The 24,552-nt window shown below is 45.4% G+C and overlaps 1 protein-coding gene across 1 annotated transcript in view; it reads right to left on the bottom strand.

Annotated features, from left to right (window-relative positions):
• Positions 1-24,552, bottom strand: part of XYLT1 (xylosyltransferase 1) — a 349,663-nt gene that overhangs the window by 28,840 nt on the left and 296,271 nt on the right. The window contains exons 6-8 of the mRNA XM_027961195.3: positions 22,977-23,057; positions 5,613-5,829; positions 2,257-2,433 (exon numbers count right to left, since the gene is read on the bottom strand). Of these exons, the coding sequence (XP_027816996.2) occupies positions 2,257-2,433; positions 5,613-5,829; positions 22,977-23,057 (475 nt within the window). The remainder of the gene's footprint in view (positions 1-2,256; positions 2,434-5,612; positions 5,830-22,976; positions 23,058-24,552) is intronic.

Raw genomic sequence — 24,552 nt, 5'->3', positions numbered from 1 at the left:
TTTATAGTTCTTGTCCTTGGAGTTCTTTCCATAAAAACTCAGAGTTTCTCATAGGCAGCAGTTTCTTGAGTCTAGACGTTGAGAAATATTCTTGATCTTTGTTTGCTGTGAAGAGCTGTGAGCATGTGACTCGGTCTCTATGTTAGCTCATCTTTAGCAGGGACCACGACGTCCCCAGGATGCTGGGACTGGAATGCAAACGCTGCTGCCCTGGAATGGCCCAAGAAGGGCAGTGCACTCAAGAACTGCCCTATCTCCTTGCTCGAAATGATGAAGGTCCTTTGCAATGAGGGTGAAAGCTGATCCTCTACAAACGTGGGAATTGTTGTGTTTATTTTGTCCCCCTTTGAACAGGTCAAACATTCCCCTTGCCATCCCTTTCTGCTCAGCAGACCCTTTATGCACAGACAATGGAGCTAAAATGCCACCCAAATTCACCCAACCTCAATTAACATGGGTTTGAGGAGGCCCCTGGGTAGCTTTCAGTCTTCCACCAAAAACAGGCCTCAAGAATACTCATTGCAGCAACTGCTTACACAGGCGAAAGGCGTTAGGTGGGAACCTTGAGGGAATACGAATGATGGGACAAAACCCGCTGTGTATTCCGCATTCCACCAGGTGTGGAATCAGGCTGGCAGCAGGGTCTGGTGGAAAAAGCTCTGTCTGGACCCGGAAACACCCGTGTGGGACCTCCCACCCTACCACTCCACTACTGCATGTCCATGGACAAGTAAGTCCCCGCTCTGTGCCTTGGTTCCCCCACCTGCACAATGGAGCTGATTTCTACCCAGTGAAGCCAACACCTGCAGAGAACCTGGCACACAGCCTGGGACACAGAAGACCCCAACCCCATGCTTCTCAAACAGAACAGCCCCCCTGTTGCCTGGGGATCTTGTTGAAATGCAGATTCTGACTCAGCAGGCCAGAGATTCTGCATCTCTAACAAGCTCCCTGGTGATGCTGATGCTGCTGTTCTACAGACCACACTCTGAGGAGCCGGGCTAAGAGGCTGGAAGCTCCATGGGGGCAGTTTGGGTCCTCCCGTGGATGGTTCAGTTATATGCCAGAGCGAGGCAGGAGGGACACTTTGGATTGGGTTATCAGCATGGCACTCTTGTCCCTGCCCTCAACACCCTCCATCACTGCAAGTTAGTGGTTTGGAGAGCAGCATGTCATCTCCACGTGGTAGCTCTAGTGAGCTCAGAGTGGCCTGTGAATGTGTGCTCTGGGCAGCTGAGGCTGGGCATGGTGAGGAGAAGAAGAGGAAGAATTCAGGGTGCTGGCCTGGAGGGAGCAGGAGGCGTGCTCACGTGGGATGGAAAGAGGTTGCCATCCTGAATAGGTCTGGGCCCAAGGCACCCTTGAGGCTCATGGAAAGCAGATGGACACTGGCCACCCTTCTGCCTCTCCTCTCCCCAGAGCATGAACCGCTGGGCCCTGCAGAGATACCTGTGATGGCAAGCACCTTTCTTCTTGTTCCTCCTTTAAGTTCACAGAGCACGATGGTTTACAAACCTGGCTTCTCATCAGAACTTCCCTAAGTCTGTTACATTAAAAATAACAATTCCTGAGCCTCACTGGAGATCAGAAGCTCTCGACTGGGGATGTGTTTGCACCCAGTGGATATCTGGTGATATCTGAAGACATTCCTGGTTGTCATGTCTGCAAGGTGCTACTGGATCCCCACGGGGACATTAAACAGTGACATCCTGGTTGTCACAGTGGAGGGGAGTGGGCTGCTTCTGGAATCTAGCGGGCGGAGGCCAAGGATGCTGTTTAAACATCCTACATCCCTCCACCCTAACACAGAATTATCCAGCCACGATGTTAAGAGTGCTGAGGTTGAGAAACTCTGCACTCTAACCAAGTTTGTACCCAAAAATGTATTTTAAACAAATATTTCAGGAGATTCTGATCAAAAAGCAGCATAGAGAAATGGATGCAAGTACAGCCTTTGCAAACAGATATGTTGGGCTATGTGACCTTGCATAAAGGTTTTGATCTCTCTCTACCACAGTTTCCCTATCTCTAAAATAATCTATCTCTGCTGTGGGGTTAATGAGTCGACACAGGCCAAGCAGTTAGATGGTCCCTTGCATGGTGTTAGTGATCAGTAAGTGTTGGCTATTGTGGAGGTTGTTGTCATTATCAACAGCTGGGGTTGGAGCGTATGGGATGTGATGGCCTGCGGGGCTGCCTGGGCCACCTGCAGATGCTGGCTGGAAGGCGCGGCAGGCGGGCTGGGTGGCGGCTCACCTGGAAGCGGTGGAAGTCCTGCGGCTTGAAGTCGTTGGGGGAGCAGCCGCACCAGTCCACGATGTGCTTGTACTGACACTTGCAGCCCAGCTTGCGGTTCCAGTTGGTGATGCGCAGGTTGTTGTCCACCATGGTGTCGCAGTGGGGGCTGTTCTCCAGGACCGTGTGGAAGAAGGACTGTGGGGGAGAGAAGGGCCTGGCTCGAGACCTCGCCCAGTCTCCTTCGACTGGGCTGGGCTGGGGTCCTTCCCAGGGACCACCTGACAGTGAAGGGACTCTCTTGCAGACTCAGCTGTTCTCTCTGCAAATGGCGTTAGTTCCGTGCAGGCCTAGCCAGAGCACCCTGGAAGTTTTGTCCAGAGCGGCATTCTGCTTAGCAGTTACTGCTCTGTTTTTCTAAGAAGTCTCTTCCCAGCAGCCTAGAAGCTGATTTCAAGACATCTCTTATGACCCAGTACATCCGTTCAGCAGGGAGAAAAAGTCCCTTAAGGGCTTCCTTGGCAGCTCAGCTGGTAAGCTCCTGCAATGCGGGAGACCTGGCTCAATTTCTGGGTTGGGAAGATACACTGGAGAAAGATAGGCTACCTACTCCAGTATTCTTGGGCTTCCCTGGTGGCTCAGAGGGTAAAGAATCTGCCTGCAATGCAGGAGACCTGGGTTCCATCCCTGGGTTGGGAAGATCCCCTGGAGGAGGGCATGGCAACCTACTCCAGTATTCTTCCCTGGAGAATCCCCATGGACAGAGGGGCCTGGCAGGCTACAGGCTGCAGGGTCACAAAGAGTCAGACATGACTGAGTGACTAAGCACAGCACAAGGTATGTCAACACCTGAGGACCAGAGGAAAACTTTGGGGCAATTTTCTAGAAAACCCTGGGCCAAAGGACTCTTGATTTTACAAACAGCTAGACCTGAAACCAAAGGGATTCAGTCTGATATTTTGGAACAAAGACTGAAGCCCTGGAATTTCATTCCTGGGAGAGGGAGGCCAGAATCATGGACGCCCTCCTGCCCCAGTCACAGGAAGAGGGACTAGAACACAGAGAGGAAAGGAGGTGGGGCTGTGCTGAGGCCTCCCGCTGTCCGTGGTGCTGAACCAGACACCATCATTTCCCCCTATTCCTGAGACTCTTGGCCAACCTCTCCTAGGAATCTGAGAAAAATGCAATGTTGAGAGTGAAAAGAGAGGCCAGAGCAGAGACACACTGTTGGAGCTGCTGAAAGAGAGAGAGAGATGGGGAAAGAAACACACACACTGAATTCTATTTGGACACTGTTTTATAACAACCTCAGATACCAGGGTTTCCCCTGCTGTCTGCTTCCTAGGGGAAACTATTGGGGAATACGTGTCCACCTGTTGCAAACTCATGGCACAGCCTTCAGATTTCTCCTAAGTTCATCCCTTAGAGGAGGGTTGGGAAAAGTGCAGGGCAGAAATGCTGGGATGCAGGGGGTGGGATCTAAAGAGACATTGGAATGTAAAGTGCCTGGGTGCGCTGTGGGGTAGGGGGTGGGGTGGGTGGGACAGAGAGAGCCAGCATTGGGATGCACACCTTGTCAAACAAAGTCCCAAATAGTCTCTTCTCAATGGCTGAGTGGATAAAATGAGGCTCTATCCACACCACCCAGCTGACCTTCTTGTGATGCTAAATGACATGTCTGTGAATCTGCATTTTAAGCTTGAATTGTCTAAAAGCCCATATTCTCCAGGCACATATTCTCCATCAAGCAGTGGGGTAGGTACCCAATTATCAATTGTCCTGTGTCCTTTTGTAATGATACAGAAAAGATAATGGATGAGGAGGTTATTGGAATTGAGAAAGTGATTTTTGCTGAAACATGATTAAAAGCTGATGACTTAACATGTATACAGAATAGCAAAACCTGACCCAGTGATGACAAGCCCATCATCCCTTAGGAGTTATGTCTGCAGTCAGCCCTACTCAGAGCTTGGCCCTGCCCCAGATGTTGGTGAGGGATGTAGAAACCATCAAGTGAGATTCATTGCCTTGTTCGGCCTAGAAACACAGAACCTGAGTGGCCCTGAGATGCAGCACAGCCAGGAATGGTGGGCCATTCATGGGAGGTGTCATAGGCTCAATGGAAACAGAGCCAGCACTGGAGTTTTCTGAAGTTAGAGATTAGGGTGAAAGTGAACTAGAGGTCAGGGAACTAATCTAGAATCTCTCTGCCCAGGTCTGCTGGCTGTTGTCAGGAGCAACACTGTAGCACTGAGTCCCTACCCATTTCCAGACGGGGCTGGGGCTGTTTCAGAATAGCCTGCAATCTTACACACAGGACTTTCTGAAATGGACTGAATGTTTGCATCCCCACAAAATTTATAGGTTGAAACCCTAACCCCCAAGTGATGGTGTTAGGAGGTAGGGCCTTTGGAAAGTGATTGCAATGAGGGTAGGGTCCACACAAATAGGATTAGTGTCCTTCCCTCACCCCTTATGCCATGTGAGAAGACAGTGGGAACTGTCAGTAGGCAGTCTGCAACCAAAAAGAGAGAAGGCACCTGACCACACTGGCACGTTGACCTACAACTTCTAGCCCCTGGAACTACAAGAAGCACCTTCATTCTTCTGTATCTTGTTTTGGTACCCTGAACTAAGACAGGTTCCCACCCTGAGGTCTGAGAAGTGGTCACAGACTTCTGAGAGCTTTTCAAATAGCTGCAAAAGCTAACAAGAAATAGTGGGTCCTAAGCATTCAGCCACAATGGCTGCCAATGGAGGAGGTAGAGCAAACCCAAGAGTAGCCCTGGTGTGGTGATCACCGGAACTTCTGATGTGACTGATGAGGCCAAAACTACTGGAAAAGCTTTTACAGGACTGGGGACTGCAGCATCTGTCAAAAGCTGATACAGGTGTCTCTAAAGAAGCCAGCATATACAATTGTGCAAGTTATGCATGGCACAGCCCTGTGGGTACCATCGACATTGTAGGTATGAGAGCTTTGTATTTTTTTTCAATAGCAATTTTCTAAAAAATGGCAATAAAGCTGTTCTAACAAAATTAGTGTATTGTGATGATTTTATGACCGATGGGAGCCAAGTGTCTTGAGGAAGAACTGCCTTTTTTACTTTACACTTTTAAAGACACTGTATAGATGGCTGCTGGCAGCCTTGTGCATCTCCTCCATACAATGACCTCCCTCCAGACTGGACTGGACCAGGGGTCGTACGGTGAGAGTAAGGTCTCTGGTAGCTCGCACAGTTCCCCATCTTCCTCTGGATGTGTGGAGGACAATGTACTAATCCCCATGTAGCTTCACCAAAAATTCAGCATCCACTTTGCTCCAAAGGCTAGAGCCAGCCCCTACCTTTCTCAGGGACTTTTCCCCAGATACTCACCTCGGCAGGAAGCAGAGTATAGGAGTAGAATTGCTTCATTTTGGTCACCAGATCATCAGTGGAGAATGTCACATACTCCACAAACTTCCGGTTTAGCAGGAACCAGTCTGAGCCCCCATCCACAGCAATGCCCTCTGGGATCCGCCGGTCCCCCAGGCGCCACATGTGGGCGTCACACTCCAGGAAGAGCCGGTCCAGGCCCTGTTTCCGGATGAACCTGGATAAGACAAAGTCATGCTTAGCCATGAAAGAGTTCAACCCAGAGTCCAAAACAAGTGGTGAAAACTACTGTCTGTCTGGGAAGGTCTTGGCCATAAAGCCATTTTTTGAGCACTACTGCATGCTCAGTGCTGAGCTAGATGGTCTGTGTGTAGTTTCTCATTTGATCTTCACAAGTGAAGCTGGTCTCTGTAACACTGTGAGGTGGGTACTATTATTATGCCCATTTTACAGATGAAGACACTGAGGCTCAGAGCGCTTAGGACACTTGCCTGTCCAGCACAGTTAGATGGCAACGACCATCTGCTACATCTGCTTCCACTTTAGCAAACTTCTGAAATCACCTTTTCATGCCACAGATACACTGGAATTTGGTGAATACAGCTATAGACCCTCATCTCAGAATAATGCTTTTATTTTAAATTTATTTTAAAAAATTAATCAGTAAACTAAGTATATTCATTTACAATACAGTGTTAGTTTCAGGTGTATAGCAAAGTGATTTAGTTTTATACACACACACACACACACACACACACACACACGCACATATACATACATTTCAGATTCTTTTCCTTTACAGGCTACTGAAAGATATTGAATATAGTTTCCTGTGCTATTGTTGATCATCTATTTTACTTATAACCATCTGTTAATCCTATACTCCTAAATTTATCCCATTGCAGAATAATGCTTTTAAATGCAACAAAAATACACAGTTACAAAAATATTTCCATAAATACCAAAGTGATGGCATAGTAATTCACATGATTCTTGATTCACACACTATATAGAGGATTGCAAAATGTTTTTTTAAACACCAAATTTATGGTAATTACATGTGTTTTCTTTTTAACACACTTAATAACAAGATCTTGCAGTAGGTCTAAACACTATTATAATTTTGAAGAAAAGGTGAGCATAAATGATATTTAGACATGGATGCATCAACTATAATATGATTCAAAAATACGTGATTCCTGGGACTTCTCTGCAGTCCAGTAGTTAAGACTCTGAACTTACAACGCAAGGGTCACAAGTTCAATCACTTGTTGGGGACACGACAGGAAGAATGGACCAAAAAAGGAAATATATGATTCCAACAGCAACTGCTAATACTGTAGTGGTTTGTCATCCTATATTTAGCTGGATTTCAATTAGCATTTAGTGAAAATTAAGATCATTTTCTTCCTGGGCTTCCCTGATGGTCCAGCGGTAAAGAATCTGCCTGCCCATACAGGAGACACGGGTTCAGTCCCTGATCTGGGAAGATCCCACATGTCGTGGAGCAACTAAGACTCTGCACCACAGCTGTTGAGCTTGTGCTCTAGAGCCTGGGAGCCACAACTACTGAAGCCTGTGCACCCCAAACGAGAGAGGAGCCTCCACTCACTGAAACTAGAGAAGAGCCCGTAGAGCAACAAAGACCCAGGGCAGTTTAAAAAAATCACTTTCTTCTCATCAAAGTCACAGACCCCTAAATTCTATCCATGAACCTCAGATTAATAACTCCTCCTCTAGGACACACACACACACACGTGCACACACACAGAGAATTCTGTGAGGCGGGCAAGGCAAAATCGGCATTCCCTAATTTACAGACACAGAAATCAAAGGTCAAAGAGCTTGTAAGGTGGATGGAGCCGCTGGAGGGTGGACAGAGCTAGGACCAAGACTTCTGGCCCAAACTCTCAGCTCATTTTCACTTAGCATTAATTTCACACCTACTATGTGCCAGGCATGGGCTGGCCCTGGTGGAAAGCAAGGAGAAGCAAAGATGATCCCTGCCCCTCAGGAGCTGGTTGTCTCCTTAAGAGTTTATAATTTACAAGTTTTCTGATCTGGCTGCTCTTCTAGCTCATACAACGTAAAATCAACCATTTAAAAACATACATTTCAACAGAATTAGTTCATCTACAATCGTCATCTTTACCTAGCTTCAAAATAGTTCATCACCCTCAAAGGGAACCCCCATCCTCATCAGCAGTTACTTCTTATTCCCCTTCCCTCCAGATCCTGGCCATCCATCCATGGATTTACCTAGTCTGGATATTTCATAGAGATGGAATCACACAAGGTGGGGCCTCTTCCCGCTATCATCGTGTTTTCAAGGTTCCTCCACACTGAAGCACATATTGGTACTTCATTTCCTTCTCTCTGTCTGCCCGGCATCTGTTCCTTGCTTTTGTGGGAACCGCACCCTGATTTTATTTTGGACATCCACCCTCAACTCTCACAGCACCAGGGTTGGGAACACGGCTCGGCTTGATCAACCAGAGTATACCACCTGCTTGGCTGCCATAATTGCTTCAGGGACGGGAAAACAACTCAAGCTGAGTCTGAGACTGGGTTCTGGATTTTTGCTGAAAAAACGAGGAAGGAAGGCCTTTCTTAGGGATTTTTGTCTGGAAGAATGTGAGCTGAGGGTTGCAGGCAGCCATCTTGTCACCATGTGTATAGAGGTTGTCTGACCATGAAGGTATCACAAAAACAAAGAGAGAAAAGAGAGAGAGAGAGGAGATAGACACAGACAAAGCTTCAGTGATTTTGCTTGAGACCCTGGAGCTTGCTGTCCCTGACTCACCCCCAGACTTGTCAGTAATGTGCTTAACGCATTTTGGAATAGGGTTCTGTCATTTGCAAAGGAAAATGTCCGGACTAATACATTCCTTGACCATTTCACCTGTATCACTACTGTGATGGATGCAAATGTTCTTAGCCTCCAGGTAAAGTAGGTAGCCATGGCTGTGGTGCATTAGTGCCACTTTTCCACTAGGCCAGGCTGCATCCCCCATTGTGTGTCTACAGGGTTTTGTGGCTTCATGACAGATCTCACCTCTGTCTTCACATTGGAGTTGCCTGTCTCCTCCAAGACAGATGCTGCACTCACTAGAACTGACCCAAGCTTCCTCCTTTTTGCCTACCTTACAGGTACTGGAACACTGCAAGGCAGCTGCAGAGTACAGCAGCTGAAGATGGTCCCACCCTGCTGGCCACGCTCAATTCTAGAAAGAATCTCTCCCACTGAGCCTCCCACAAATTCACTAGAGGGAACTGCCTGAGACCTCACTAATAAACCCACACCCATAACACTTTCTTCTGCACAAATAGAGGACCTGCCCCCAGACACTGGTCATTCACTGAGCACAATGGTGTAATAGATTTAATTCTTAGAAAAACTTGATGCTGCTGCTGCTAAGTCGCTTCAGTCATGTCCGACTCCGTGCGACCCCAAAGATGGTGGCCCACCAGGCTCTCCCGTCCCTGGGATTCTCCAGGCAAGAACACTGGAGTGGGTTGCCATTTCCTTCTCCAATGCATGAAAATGCAAAGTGAAAGTGAAGTCACTCAGTCTTGTCCCACTCTTAGCGGCCCCATGGACTGCAGCCTACCAGGTTCCTCTGTCCATGGGATTTTCCAGGCAAGAGTGCTGGAGTGGGTTGCCATTGCCTTCTCCCAAAATTGATGCTAGTGTAATAAAAATGGTGATTACAATGATGCTATTGGTGAAGAGACTTAATTCTATGAAAATGTGCTTCTCATCTCATCACAACGTGACCCTACCAGTAACCAGCTAGGTGAGTTTGGAAAATAATGACCTTGACTAATTTTCCCCATGGGAAGCTGACAAAGTTGGGCTAGGTCTAGGTTGTAAAATTAAATGCCTACAGGGATCAGACAAATAATGTAAGTGTGTGAGGTAGGCTGAGTAAAAGATAACAGTGTGGGTAGAATCAGCAACGATGTAGAGAATGCATTTTCTAAAAGAATTGCAAATCCCTTAAAAAAATTCTGACAAATAAGACACACCCTAGGTTGAATCCAGCCCACAGACCACCAGTTGTAATAATGATGTGTGAGGTAGTCTCTAAGGTACTGTTTGGGGTGGATGATTCACAAGCTAGAATCAAGATTGCCAGGAGAAATATGAACAACCTCAGTTATACAGATGATACCACCCTCATGGCATAAAATGAAGAGGAACTAAAGGGCTTCTTGTTGAAGGTGAAAGAAGAGAGTGAAGAAGCTGGCTTAAAATTCAACATTCAAAAAACTAAGATCATGGTGTCTAGCCCCATCACTTCATGGCAAACAGATTGGGAAAAAGTAGAAACAGTGACAGATTTTATTTTCTTGAGCTCCAAAATCATTGCTGACTCTTGCTCCTTGGAAGGAAAGCTATGACAAACCTACAAAGCATATTAAAAAGCAGAGACATCACTTGCTGATAAAGGTCCCTACAGTCAAAGCTATGGTTTTTCCAGTAGTCATCTACAGACGAGAGAGTTGGACCATAAGGAAAGCTGAGTGCTGAAGAATTAATGCTTTCAAAATGTGGCACTGGAGAAGACTCTTGAGAGTCCCTTGGATAGCAGGGAGATCAAACCAATCAATCCTAAAGGAAATCAACCCTGAATATTCATTGGAAGGACTGATGCTGAAGCTCTACTACTTTGGCCACCTGATGTGAAGAGCAGACTCATTGGAAAAGGCCCTGATGCTGGAAAAGATTGAGGGCAATAGAAGAAGGGGATGACAGAGGATGAGATGGTTCGATGGCATAACTGACTTGATGGACATGAGTTTGAGCAAGCCTCGGGAGTTGGTGATGGACAGGGAAGCCTGGCGTGCTGCAGTTCACGGGACTGCAAAGAGTCGGACACAACTTAGCGACTGAACAACACAACTTAGCTGTGACATTCTTAAGTCACTCTTATACCGAGGAAGAGGGTGTGGGGCAAGCACTAGAGGGATGCATGGAGTCCCAGAAGAGGCTGAGAACTTTTCTGAAGACACACAGGGCAGAAGCCAACCAGAAGACCCAGGTTTCCAATGTCCCTGGTCCTGACCTTTCCCTAAAATTTTCTTTCCAAGTGTAAAATTCACTATCCTTAGCAAAGCCACGTTCTCTCTGGGGAGCGACTTGGTGAAAGGTTTTCAGTACACTCACAATGGCACTTACTGACACCAAACTTGGCTGTAACTGATTCACTGAAGGAAGACACAGAGGCAAGGAAAAGAAAATCCTATCTTGACTCTGGCTGGTGCCAATTAGATGATAATGTCCGGGGGGTACACTAAACTGTGCTTAAACCTTTTAAATTTTAGATACTTTATCAAAACTTTCATGATAATCAAGACAACTGAGGGAGAGAGAGAGAAGAAATACAGGTGGGATGACATGCAAAATTTTTCTTTCCATGGACCAGCTTTTTAATTTCATGTTCCATTAGACTGGATAACAGCATCATCTTGCAATTTTAATGTGATGTCCCAGACTGCAATATCCAAATACAATATTTCTGCAGTAATCTCCAAAATAAAATATTTACAGCGTTTGGGAGATTGACTGCTGTACTTACTGGCTTACTCCCTTCAAAACCGATAAGCTACAAAAGCATGCTTTAGTTAATTATGAGCAAATAGAGATCACATATTGCCCAGGTCTCAGAAAAGTTCCTGGGTTGAAAGGGGCTACCAGGAACTTAGGTCTGGACTGAGAGAAGGTGGAAGAGGCCCAGAGTGTGGGAATCTCTCAGGCAAAAACAATCAAGCTGTTTAGGCAGTGATTTTGCTTTTTACTCCCCTGTGTGGATTTACCGTAATTTGAAAAGGTAAAGGCTGGAAACCAAAGTAAGTTTGTGAACATCTGGGTGAGTCTTTCATCAATGCTGGCTCACCAGGAAAAGGCGCACGGCTCTCCCACCTGAGGCATGGAGGGAAGGTGTGCAGCAAGAGGCCGGTTACACAGAAGATGGCCAGTGATGCTGTCCCCTCTTTAGTTTTGTTTCCAGGTGACCTAGTTACCTGGGAAACCTAGGGTCAACGTGAGATATCCTAGAAGAACAGACACGAAGAGGGTCTGGTGCCAATGCTGTCTCTGCACTCACTGAGGTGTGGGGCTGATTCACCCTCTCTGAATGCCAGTTGCCTCACCTGTAGGATGAGCCCATGACACCTGTTCTGACAAGCTCCCAAATCAGCTGCAAAAGCGTGATGGGTGATATTTACAAAATTCCTTGCAAAGTGTTTAGTAAGACTCAACCCAAACAATGGGCTGACCCAACCATCAGTTCCTTTTTCATAGACATGACACCCCTCCCCAAGCCTCCTTTGGTGTTTTATTTTTTTCCATAGCACTTTTCCCTTTCTAATACAATGCACAAGGTATCTATTTCATTTATTGCCTTTTCTACTACTGGACATAAGCCCCAAGAGGGCAGAAATATTTGTCTTTTTTTCTGAACTTTTTATTTTCTTTGGGGGTATAGCTTATTAACAATGTTGTGAAGTTTCAGGTGGACAGTGAAAAGGTTCATCCACATACATGTATGTACCCATTATCCCCCAAGCTCCCCTTCCATCTGACACATAACACTAAGCAGTGTGTACATGTCCATTCCAAACTCCCTAACTATCCTTTCCCCATTTTTGTCTCTTTTTGATCACTGTGGTATCCCTAGTGCCTAGAGCAGTGTCTAGCACAGTGCCTAGCATACAACGTGTGCCCAGTAAATATTTGTTGAGTGAATGAAAAAAGGGAAGAATAACATCCATATCTGTCAGGCAATAAGGACATAGCTGCTGTTGGTTAACCAGGTATCAAAATTTTCTTTTTTTTTTCCTTTGTTGGTTATCCATTTTATTTATTTATTTTTAATTTTACTTTATTTTACTCTACAATACTGTATTGGTTTTGCCATACATCAACACGTGTTCCCAATCCTGAACCCCCCTCCCATCTACCTCCACACATTTAACAAGTGAAGGAACTGAATCACAGGAAAGTTAAGTAATTTCTCCAAAGTCACATAGTGATCAGGTTGGGACTTGAATTCAGGTCTGAATGAATCCAGTGCAGGAGCTTAACTACTTTCCCATTCTTCATCCCAACTTGCTGGGGTCCCTCCAAAAGGACTCAAACGAAGGATCTGAGAACTTACTCTTCCTCAAAAAGACAGCGCCCAGAAATGAATGAACCAAGAGAAAATGGCTCATTGCTGGTTGGAAGAGGCTTCTTGCCAAACCTCACAAGGAACTTCTGTCTTCAGAACAGGTTACTTGAGGGCAAACATGGGATAGTTTGCATTTGATTTTATCTCCTGGGCTCTCAGGAACTGTCTGTCTTCCTGAGATTTGTCTCTACTGCCACAATATGGGACAGTGTCATAGCTAAATATGATTCTACTGGGACATCACAAGGACCAGGTAGGTGAGCATCAGAGTTAATCAGATGGAGGGTGGTGAGGGGTTCTGAATCTCCCCCATGGGAGAAAAAGTTAGCTAAGAAAGTAATCTGTAGCCTTTGAAAATGGCTCCAGAAAAGACAGACGCTAAAGAAATCTCTCAATTCAGTTAATTCCCTGGCTACAATCTCGGCATATTCATCAAGTGTGGAATTATTCCAGAACTGTCTTGTCGTATAATGAATTCTGAAAGGAAGAACTCTGCCCCTCAGATTTTACAGCATGTTTGAGCAAGAAGAAATCTCAGCAATTAGTTAATATAACTATTCTATAGATAAAAATCCCCAACACACTGAGGCCCAGAGAGGATGTATGAGCCAAGGTCATCCAAAGTCACACAGCCTGTAAAAATACTTCTTCTCTTTTTCTGCCCAGTGATATGTTACCAAACCCAGATTACTCTTTAGTGTAAGTACAACCTAAGCATTTCAGTTTAAACACAAAATCATGGAGCAAAGCATGAAAACACATTGTAAGAAGTCAGCCAGCTAGTGAAGGGCCCACACAAAATAGCCACGTGACACGGGGGCCAAACGTGGGGCTCTGGGGCTAGACTGTTTGGTACAAGTCCTGGATCTGCCATTAACCTTGGGCAACCTGAACACAAGACACCTCAGCTTCTTATGTGAAACAGTGATCATCATAATACCTGTCTCACAGAGTTTAAAGCGATTATATTTTATATGGAGAGGGCTTAGCGTAGTGCTCAGCACTTAGCAAGTGCTTGGTCCATCCAGTCAAAGCTATGGCTTTTCCAGTAGTCATGTATGGATGTGAGAGTTGAACTATAAAAAAAGTTGAGCACTAAAGAACTGATGCTTCTGAACTGTGGTGTTGAAGAAGACTCTTGAGAGTCCCTTGGACTGCAAGGAGATCCAACTAGTCAATCCTAAAGGAAATCAGTCCTGAATATTCATTGGAAGGACTGATGGTGAAGCTGAAGCTCCAATAATTTGGCCACCTGATGCAAAAGAACTGACTCATTGGAAAATACCCTGATGCTGGAAAAGCTTGAAGGAAGGAGGATAAGGGGACGAGAGAGGATGAGATGTTTGGATGGCATCACCAACTCAATGGGCATGAGCCTGAGTAAGCTCCAGGAGTTGGTGATGGACAAGGAAGCCTGGCATGCTGCAGTCCATGGGGTCACAAAGAGTTGGACATGACTGAATGAAGGTTCACCAAGATACCTAACATTTTCCATCATCAAGGTGGAAAATTAAAATTTCAATTGCTCCTCTTCTCTATTCTAGGACTTTGTAGACAGGCATGTGTAGGGCACGTCAGGGCTAAGGAGAAACCGTTTATGGTCTGAAAAGCAATGTCATTTCAGCACCAAGGACAGAAACCTAGTGCCTGCACAGTGTCTCCTGTGATGCCCTTGGTTGTGGTGGCAGATGTGACAAGCTTCACGTGCGCCCTGATTCTGTCTGAGAACCACGAATACGAAACCCTCCCATCTTTCCAAGGCCCAAGTCAGTGAGGATTCAGGTCATTAATTTCCTAAACTGGCAGCTCCATAAGGGATCCACTGGCCATTTCTCACATGTCAGTATGGGTTATGCCCTTTCCTGACCTGGGCTGGAGTCATCTGTTGGTCCTTACTCCACAGTAGTTGGAAGAGCCAAAGAGCTTGGGTCATTTGCTCATTCAGCAGCTCTCCAAGTCTATGTGCTGAGAATATGGTTGTAAAGGAGATGGACATGAGCCCTGTCCTTCTGTCTCTTCTAGAATGAGAGGTAAATCTATAATATTTATCATTTATTGAGCACGTACTACTTTCTAAGTCCCATTCCTTGCACTTAACGTATATTCTCTCATTTAGTCTTCATCACAGTCCTACGAGAGTTCGTTTTACAAGTGAAGGAACAAAGATGCAGAGAGGTTAAGTAATTTTCCCAAGGCTACACACCTGGTCAGTGGTAGGGGAGGGAATCAAACCTAGCAGTCAGGCTCTGGATCCCACACTCTTCACCACAGGCCGTAAAACTGCTCTAATACATAAGTAAGTAGTCATAAAGAGCTACAAAATACAGGAACATATAATTAGACATTTGTGATAAGTGTTATACAGGAAAACAGAGTGCCATGACAGAAAATAAAGAGACAGGGACTTAATTAGTCAAGATTGTTGGGGAAGATTTTGCTGAGGAGGCGACACTGACAAGAGGGATGAGAAGGAATCACTCATCTGAAGAGCTGCGGGGAAGAGCTTTATAGGAGACAGAAATAGCATGTGCAGGAGCCCGAATGAGTGAAGAGAAGCTAAAGCGGTGGGAGTGAGAGCTACAGGGAGAAGCTCAGCTTCACTACCTCACGTAAGAGGAGACCAGCCGCAGGAGAGGCAGGTCTGACCTGACTGGTGGAAGGAACATGTCCTCCATAAGAACCTGTGGCTTGAACGTGGCAGGAAACTCCACAATGGACATACTTAGGGAATCAGTGTAGCACAGTGGCTCGGAGTCTAGACCCTGGAACCAGACCACCTGCGTTCAAGTCTGTTTCCCCATTCCCAAGCTGTGTGTTGTTTAATCTCTCTAGCCTCAGTTTTCCCATTTAGAAAATGGGCATGATAATAACTGTACTTATATCATGGGACTGTTGTGAGAATTGAAAGAATTAATATCTATAAGGCATTTAGGACAGTCTCTGGCACACAGTAAACGCTATATTACATACACTCTGGGTGAAGAAAGTTGACTTGAGTTTCACATTCAGGAATGAAAGAAAAACCAGCCTAAGCAGAAATGTAGTCAGGGCCCAAATCCTGGAACCAAGGACCCCAGGATGGGTGACCCATGCTCTTTATAGTACTCAGGGCCTGAATCAGCTTGTGCCTCTGAGAGTTTAAAGGCTCATTGAGGACTAATTGATTTTGCCTATTTTAAATTTCACACAAATTTGAAAACAATATCTACTGCATTACGTTCTAATTATAAAAGTAATGTAGGCCTCCCTAGGCATGGAACACAAAAATAGAGCAAAAAAGAAAATGAAAAAACATACTCTTTATCTCAGAGACAACACTGCACAAACCTTCCTTCTAGTCTTTGCTCTAGCTTTGACATGTATTGTTTCAATAAAAGAAAAATTCTAAAGTTGACCTCAAAACTCAGGAGGAGGCCCACAGAGCTGTGTACACAGCTTCACGTGGGTGCCTGTGTGATGCTAAGCTGTATTTTGACATGGCTGCCATAACTGGATTAAATAAAGAGAACACGCAAACAGTGATAAACTCGCCAGTTGGGTTTAAGAAAAGAGAGAGGGGAATGCAATCTGCTTTCCCCATTGGAGACGAGATATTAATTATCTCCTCCCATCAATCATGGTGCTATAAGACAGATGGGGAGAGAGTTCTTCTCCTGATAAGCAAGTTGGCACCAACAGGCCTCCTGAAAGCAGATTTGCTTGGAGGAGGTTCCTGGCCAGGCTCTCGATGGATTTGCCAACTTTTGGTTAAACAGTTGCCTGTTTATACATCAAGGGAGCTTTGGGCCTGAAGATTAGTTCAATGTCAGAGAGAAGAGCTGGCGAATCTGCTTAGCTGCCATTCTGATGCCAGCGGGGGACCACCACTTCTAGCAGGTGGATCTAGACCTGGGAATAGGAAGAAACTTGTTTATGCCACTTGTGACCTGAGAGCTGGGATCCCTCCTAGCTTCCTTCTGGTCTAGGCTTCCTACATGTGAAATGCTAGTTCTTTCTCTAAGAATTGTAAAAAGTGTTTCTAAAAGTTGATCATGTGGACACATACCATCTTCAAGGTTTTTTCAGCTCTGTCCCCATAGCCACCACCATCATCACCACCGTCATCAACTGAACATGCATAATTAACTATTCCAAGAGCTTATCCACATATCCCTTCAGTTAATTCTTGCAGCAGTTCTAGGTGGGTGGCTTTATTATCATCCCATTTTGCAGATAAAGAATCTGAAGCACAAGTGATTGATTTAACTTACCCAGGGCCACACACCTGATGAGTGCTTAGCATGTGAACTCTGGCAGTCTGGCTCCAGAACCTGGATTCTTAACAGCTATGCTATAGGCTTTATGAAGTCTGTATGGGACTGCCCGCAATATTTTTTTTTTTTCCTAAACCAACTTTAGATAGCTTCAACTGTTATTATTTTTTTAACTTAATCTTATTCTAAGCATAATAGCTGTGAAGCACTGGATTAATTATATAAATTTTTGTTGATGCACATAAGCTAAATACAAATTCTCCCATGATACTCCTTCATGAACTCCCCCAAATAATCTCACATTTCACTGGTGTGTCAGGAACCAATTTAGGAGAGGCTGACTCTAGAAAGTAGGGGATGGGCTGATTTTCCTCCTTTGTTCATTTAAAAAATAATTCTGCTTAACATCAGTAGAATTTTGCTCTTTCAGCTGCATACCCTAAGAACTCAAAGCAACAGGTCCTCTCAGATGAAGTCACTAAAATGGGGTGATAACAGTCAGACCAAACCAGGCTCCAATATCAGCTGTGTGGAACCTGGAGCAAGTTAAAGCAACTTTGCAAGCCTCAGTTGTACTCATCTCTGAAATGGGATAACACACTCAAAAGCACCTGGCTAGATGCTTCCTATGGTCTGTGAGGTTACTTAGTCCTCCACAATCCCCACATCACTGGATCTTATGCGATCCAGACAATCCCCCCATGTCTGGATATTATAAAGACGAGGACATGGAGGCATGGAGAATCGAAGCCATTTGTCAGAGGGCCCTGGCTATCACACACTGAGCTGGCATTTTGACACAGGTGTCTGGACTGCAGGGCCAAGCTCTTACCAATACTCCACACTATGCCCCAAGACTGAGCACTGGGACCCTAGAGACCTTGAATTATTTGAGCACTGAGACCAACCAAGTCCAGAAAGTCCCAGAAACTCTATTCTGGCTGAGGGAAATAATTTTTTCTTTCCATCTCCCTGTAAGGGGCCCCATACTCTTGAGACTTGATCAGTCTACCAAGATCTGGGGGAACTTCTCTGATGCTCTCTGAGCAGAAACCAGGAGTTCCTGAGGATGTTTGCCAAGACCTGCCAATTCAGGGCACCTGCTTTTGCTAGCCCTGCAGAGATTATCTGGGAAAATGATAACTGCACTAACATGTCTTTCAATATATCTAGCTACTTGATATTTGGAGGAAAACAAGGAAATAAAGTGAACACTACACTCTCCTTCATTTAATTATAGGAACAGTCAGGACCAATTGGGTAGCTATTAAAATACTAGTTTGCCTTTATGCCATCTCTTAGCAGCAGGAGCTGGAAGTCCACATTGACTGCTAAAGACTGGAGTTAGGGACAGAAGGTCGAAACTGCTATTAGAAACCACGTGGAATTAAAGACTGAGGCACCCTGTGGCCTATTTTTTATCTCACCGCTTGCTTTTGTCCCTCTCCATCTTTCTGTCTTTTAAACTCTCTGCCTCCATCACGTTGTCTTTCGCAAGAGCTGGTCCTGAAGCATGAAACATCAGAATGGGCGGGCATTTGGAGATCATCTCATTCAACCACTGTGCTTGTCCAGCACAGCGAAGCCCAGAGAAGCAGAGTGGCTGCTCCGAAGCCACCCAGAATATTGGAAGAAAGCAGGACCTGAACATAGACAGGCTGGATCATGCAGGATTCTGAGTCTGGGCTCTGGGGACACATTCCTCTAGGCCTGAGTTCTAGCCCTGCCTTCGCTGCGTGAGCTTAAGCAAGTCTCTTCACTTCTCTGAGTCTGTTTCCTCATCAGTAAAACGAGGCTAATGTGTTGAGAAGGGTCACCATCTGAAGCCAGAAAATTAAACCAGCACAAAGGGAAAGAGAACTGATGGAAGTTAAGTTAAAGGGTTCAGTTCAGTTCAGTTCAGTCGCTCAGTCGTGTCGGACTCTTTGCGACCCCATGAATCGCAGCACACCAGGCCTCCCTGTCCATCACCAACTCCTGGAGTTCACTCAGACTCACGTCCATCGCGTCAGTGATGCCATCCAGCCATCTCATCCTCTAAGGGTGATCAAAAGGAACAAACTTCCGGTTATAAAATAAATATGGTCGAGGACTGTAATGTATAACATGGTGACCACAGTTAATAATGCCATATTGCATATTTGAAAGTTGCTATGATCTCCAAAGTTCTTAAAAACTGTAACTATGGGTGGTGGTGGATATTAATTAGACATACTGTGGTGGTGATTTTATAATATATACATATATTGAATGCTATGGCTCAGACAATAAAGAATCTGCCTGCAATGCAGGAGACCCAGTTTCAATCCCTGGGTTGGGAAGCTCCCCTGGAGAAGGAAATGGCAACCCAGTTCAGTATTCTTGCCTGGAGAATTCCATGGACAGAGGAGCCTGGTGGGCTACAGTCCATGGGGTCAGAAAGAGTTGGATAAAACTGAGCAACAAACACATTGACTTTCATACCTGAAAGCAATATGTCAGTTATTCCTCAATTAAAAACAATATTTCTGCTAGTGAACTACCTGACTACTTGATGTGCTGTGTTTATTTTAACCCTCCCCAGACCAATAAGAAATAATTTTTACAAGAACTAACAGAGTCTGGGCTTGACGATATCATTTGAACTGCTTGATTCAGCTATGTCCAAAGTCAGACATTAATGTTTTGAATCATCCAATAAGTTCCTTTACCCTTTAATCAAGTTTAAGCTGAGTTTCTGTCATTTCCCACCAAAAAAAAAAAAAAGAGTTTTTCCTAACACACAATCAGTGCAGAACCAGAGCCAAGGCTCGCCCAGGGTGCCCCTGTGGGTGAGACAAGGGAAGATGCGCGTGGCTAGGCTTGTTCCCACAGCAGAGAGGCCCCAGCTGCCAAAGTGGTGGCTGATGGCTCATTTTACTATTAAATCCTTAACTCATCTAAGTGAGTGAATCCTGGCTGAGGACTCATGCATGAATGTTGGAACTTGTGAGCTCTTCTGTCCAGAGAGCCTTGGGTTTTAGGGTTTTAGAGGGAGATGCAAGCAATATCTCCTGAGCCTGAGTCTTTATCCTGCCCTGTATCCTGCTGTGCCATTTGGGTACCACCTGTCAACTCCGGAGGCACATCAACTGGACAAGACATACTCACAAAACCCAAAGGCACAACCCTGGCCTGTACATCATCTATTTCTCCCGCCTGCAGTATTCCAGTCTGATGTTTATCATCAATGACACCACCACCACCATCACCATCACCACCACCATCACCATCACCACCACCATCACCACCACCATCACCATCACCACAACCATCACCATCACCACCACCATCACCATCACCACCACCATCACCATCACCACAACCATCACCATCATAGGGCATTTATGATGTGCCAAATGCTTTATACACAGCATCTCATTCAGTCCTTCCAATGATCTCATGAGTATAAGTCCATTAATATTTCCATCGTACAGATAAGGGAATAGGCTCAGAGACGTTAGGTCACCAGTCCAATGCAACACAGCCAGGACATGGTAGATAGGGACTTCAACCCCCTATGACTCCCAAAATTCACAGTCTTAACCTCTGTGCCATACCCAATTCTTAGCACAGTGCCTGGAAAGAGCAGACAGAGAATAAATACTGAGTAGGCTAAAACAACAATACTAGGGTGGATGTAATTTACACACAAGTTTATCAACTTACAGCGGATTTTTTTTTCCTCATGATGTAACTTTGCACAAACCATGTATTATAAGTTATCTGGAAGGGAATAAGGGTCTTCATTATCTATCTAAGGGTGGGGAACCAAAATCTGGGCTAGTTCTGATAACTTACCACCTCCATGGAATCTGAGTGACTATAAAAATAAAGTTGGATCCTGTGTGAAAAGGGGCCAGTGGAGTGATAGGCACTTATCAGGAACACAAAACGCTATGTGGCTATACTGTATTACAGTGTATATCTTCTTTATCCGCCCAGGTTTGTCCAGCTTAGTGGCCAAAACATGCTATACTAATCTGTGCTAATTTACAGAGCATCTTCAAGTCTGGGGGTTGCTATTAAATGTAAAGAACGCAGACTGTCAGTTGGACAAGACGAATCCAACAGACAGTTGGATGAAGTCAAAATCAAAATTAAGGAAAGTGATGCAACCCAAGGATTTGGGGATTACTTCTTGGAAACTCGGGAAATGGAGCCCATTGCTTGCCTCTGTCTCTCCCTGCTGTGAATATCTGGGCAAAGTGGATCACAGAGCCAGCCAAAATGACACCTCCAGCAGCAGCGGTGAATACCGACAGCAGAGATGAGCAAACTGAAGGGCCAATGGGGCCAGGTAGGGGAGAGGGCAGCAAGGACTGCAGGATCCTGTAGAACACAGGCTTTGTCTAAGACAAAAACGCAACCTTCATGAGAAAATTCAGGCACAGAGTAAGTGGACATGTAAGTGGATCTTTTCAGATGAGCTGGAAATATTGCTATTTTTTAAATGGGGCTATTAATTTTCAAATGAAGCACTGAATTAAACAGAACAAAACCAGCACCAAGGCCAAACAGAACACATTAACATGCTAAAATTATCCTGTGAACTGTCAGATTAAGTTCTGAGTTCAACGCTAGAAAAAGGTTCTAAGATGGCAGAGCCCTATGGTTGATTCATGTCGATGTATGTCAGAAACAAACATAACATTGTAATGCAATTATCCTCCAATTAAAAATAAATAAGCCTTTTAAAAAAGCTGGCACAGTGATCCTGAGTGGGTTTGTAATGTTTTTTCTGTGTAGATGGTGAAGCCGATCATGTGATCTCTCCTACAGAGGGCGCTCAAGACTGTAGCCCTTCTAGCAGACCTCTGGCCACAGAGATGCATTGGAGAAGGAAATGGCAACCCACTCCAGTGTTCTTGCCTGGAGAATCCCAGGGACGGGGGAGCCTCGTGGGCTGCCGTCTGGGGGGTCACACAGAGTCGGACATGACTGAAGCGACTTAGCAGCAGCAGCAGCGAAGGGAAATCAACCCTGAATGTTCATTGAAAGGACTGGTGCTGAAGCTGACCCTCCAATACTTCCGCCACCTGATGCGAAGAACTGACTCACTAGAAAAGACCCTGATGCTGGCAAGGTTGAAGGCAGGAGGAGAAGGGGACGACAAAGGATGAGATGGTTGGATGGCATCACCAACTCGATGGACATGAATTTGAGTAAGCTCTGGGAGCTGGTGATGGACAGGGAAGCCTGGCGTGCTGCAGTCCTTGGGGTTGCAAAGAGTCGGACAGGCCTGAGCGACTGAACAACAACAATAACGAGGGGGGACTGTAGTGATGCTGTTCGGCTTTGCTCAGTTTAAGTGAGAGAGGCACAAAGGATTTTGCTGCCTCAAATCCCTGCCCACAACTTAGGCAGCAAGCATGAGGCAATGGTGAAGGCACAGGGCTGGAAGTTGGTTTCCTTGACTCCAACTCCCTTCTGGTGTGAGACTCTCTCCTGCTTGAAAGTAAATTCCATGAGAGTGAGGATTTTGTCTCATTCACCTCTAGAAGGGTGCCTGGCACACACTTGGCCCCATGTGAATACTTGCCGAATGACTGGCAAACCGAATGTATGATCTGGGGACATCATGAACTTGAACTCTGGGCCTCAGTCTTCTTCCCAATAAAATGAGTATAAAATGATTACCCTGCTTTCCTCAGAGGGCTGCCATAAGGAGAACACGGGCTCATGAAAATGCTGATATGACATGATGAGACACATGTCTCGCTGTTTTCTCTGTTTCTGACTGTCGGGAGAGACCACTTCAGATTCTGCACAGGAAGGGCCAAGGCCCAGCTGTGCCATGCCTCACTCCCGTCCTCAACGTATTTCTGGTTGCATCAAACGAGCCTAGAAGGAAGCCCCCAAATGAAGACTCAGATTTCATTTATCTTTTGCACAAGGGTAGAGGGAAGATCTACTACCTTGCATTGTCCCGGCCATGCGACTTCAAGAAATTCATGTCTCGGTATCGGGAGAGAAATGCCACCAGCTGGTCATTTGTCCTGTGGAAGCAAATCAAGAGGAAAGTCAGAGTCCTCCAGAGACCATGGACACTCGTGACTGGCTCCCTTCTTTGTCACAGCAACCACATCCCCTCCTTCTTTTATACCTCGCAGGTGCATGAGGCATCTTCTTTCATGGACCTCCATCACCGAGTTTACCAAAGTATGCTAAAATGGACTGTTTGTATGTTTGTCTCCTACACATCCCCATATTCTGTGAACTCCTTGAGAATTAGCATAATGTCTTACTTGTTTTGGAATCCCCAGGACCCAACACTGGGATTGGCAAACAGTAAGACATCAGTGAATACCTCGGTGGCAGGTACAAAGTAACCTCAGGGCCTTTGTACTCACTGTGCCTGGCTATGGTTTTTCCAGTAGTTACATATTGATGTGAGATCTGGGCTATAAAGAAAGCTGAGCACCAAAGAAATTATGCTTTTGAACCATGCTGTTGGAGAAGACTCATGAGAGTCTCCTGGACTATAAGGAGATCCAAACAGTCCATCCTAAAGGAAATCAACCCTGAATATTCATTGGAAGGACTGATGCTGAAGCTGAAACTCCAACATTTTGGCCACCTGATGCGAAGAGCTGACTCACTGGAAAAGACTCTGATGCTGGGAAAGATTGAAGGTGGGAGGAGAAGGGAATGACAGAGGATGAGATGGTTGGATGGCATCACGGACTCAATGGACATGTGTTTGAGTAAACTCCAGGAGTTGGTGATGATCAGGGAGGCCTGGCATGCTGCAGTCCATGGGGTTGCACAGAGTCAGACACGACTAAGTGATTGAACTGAACTGAACTTTGCCTGGGAAATTCTGCCCCATATTTTTCTATGTCTGCTCTTGTCATCCAGATTTCTTTTCAAATGTCACCTCATCAGAAAGGCCCCCCAACCTAAAGCACCACCCGCTCCCCTTCACTTAACATATCACTCTATTTACATATGATCTCATCACCATCTGAAAGGGCTAAATTTGCTTACATTAGGATGTAAGCTCCATGAGGATAGAACCTAATCAAACTCGCTCATCACTGGCACATAGTAGGAGGTACAGTCATCATAGTAGGAAGTACAGCAATGCTTGCTGGATGAGGGATGACTAAAGGTGAGATGAGTTTAAAGTGATGCTTTCAAATGCACTTTGAGAAACGAATGCATCAATGAATGAATGAATGCTAAATCCTCCCTAACCCCTGGGCTACTGATTGAGAGAGCTTTAAGAAATATGAAGTGCAATACAAACAGGTGACATCGTTCCCAGCATTGTTATCCCAAATTTATCGCCATCAATCTCAGCACTAGCAGTGTAGTCACAGCTAATCAGCTTGTGCATACAGCTGTGACAGTATTTTAAAAGGCAGTCACACGGGTCTCCATCTGCCAGAAACGCAGTCGCCTCTTACGCTGAATAAACCCAAACAGGTAAATGGTGCTGAAGTGACAGCTCCTTTATCATCAGCTTCTCTGCTGGGGGTGGTTTACTTA

This window comes from Ovis aries, chromosome 24 (genome assembly GCF_016772045.2).
Source record: "Ovis aries strain OAR_USU_Benz2616 breed Rambouillet chromosome 24, ARS-UI_Ramb_v3.0, whole genome shotgun sequence".
In the NCBI taxonomy this organism is placed as follows: Eukaryota; Metazoa; Chordata; class Mammalia; order Artiodactyla; family Bovidae; genus Ovis; species Ovis aries.
This window is presented reverse-complemented; position numbering and strand designations above follow the sequence as displayed.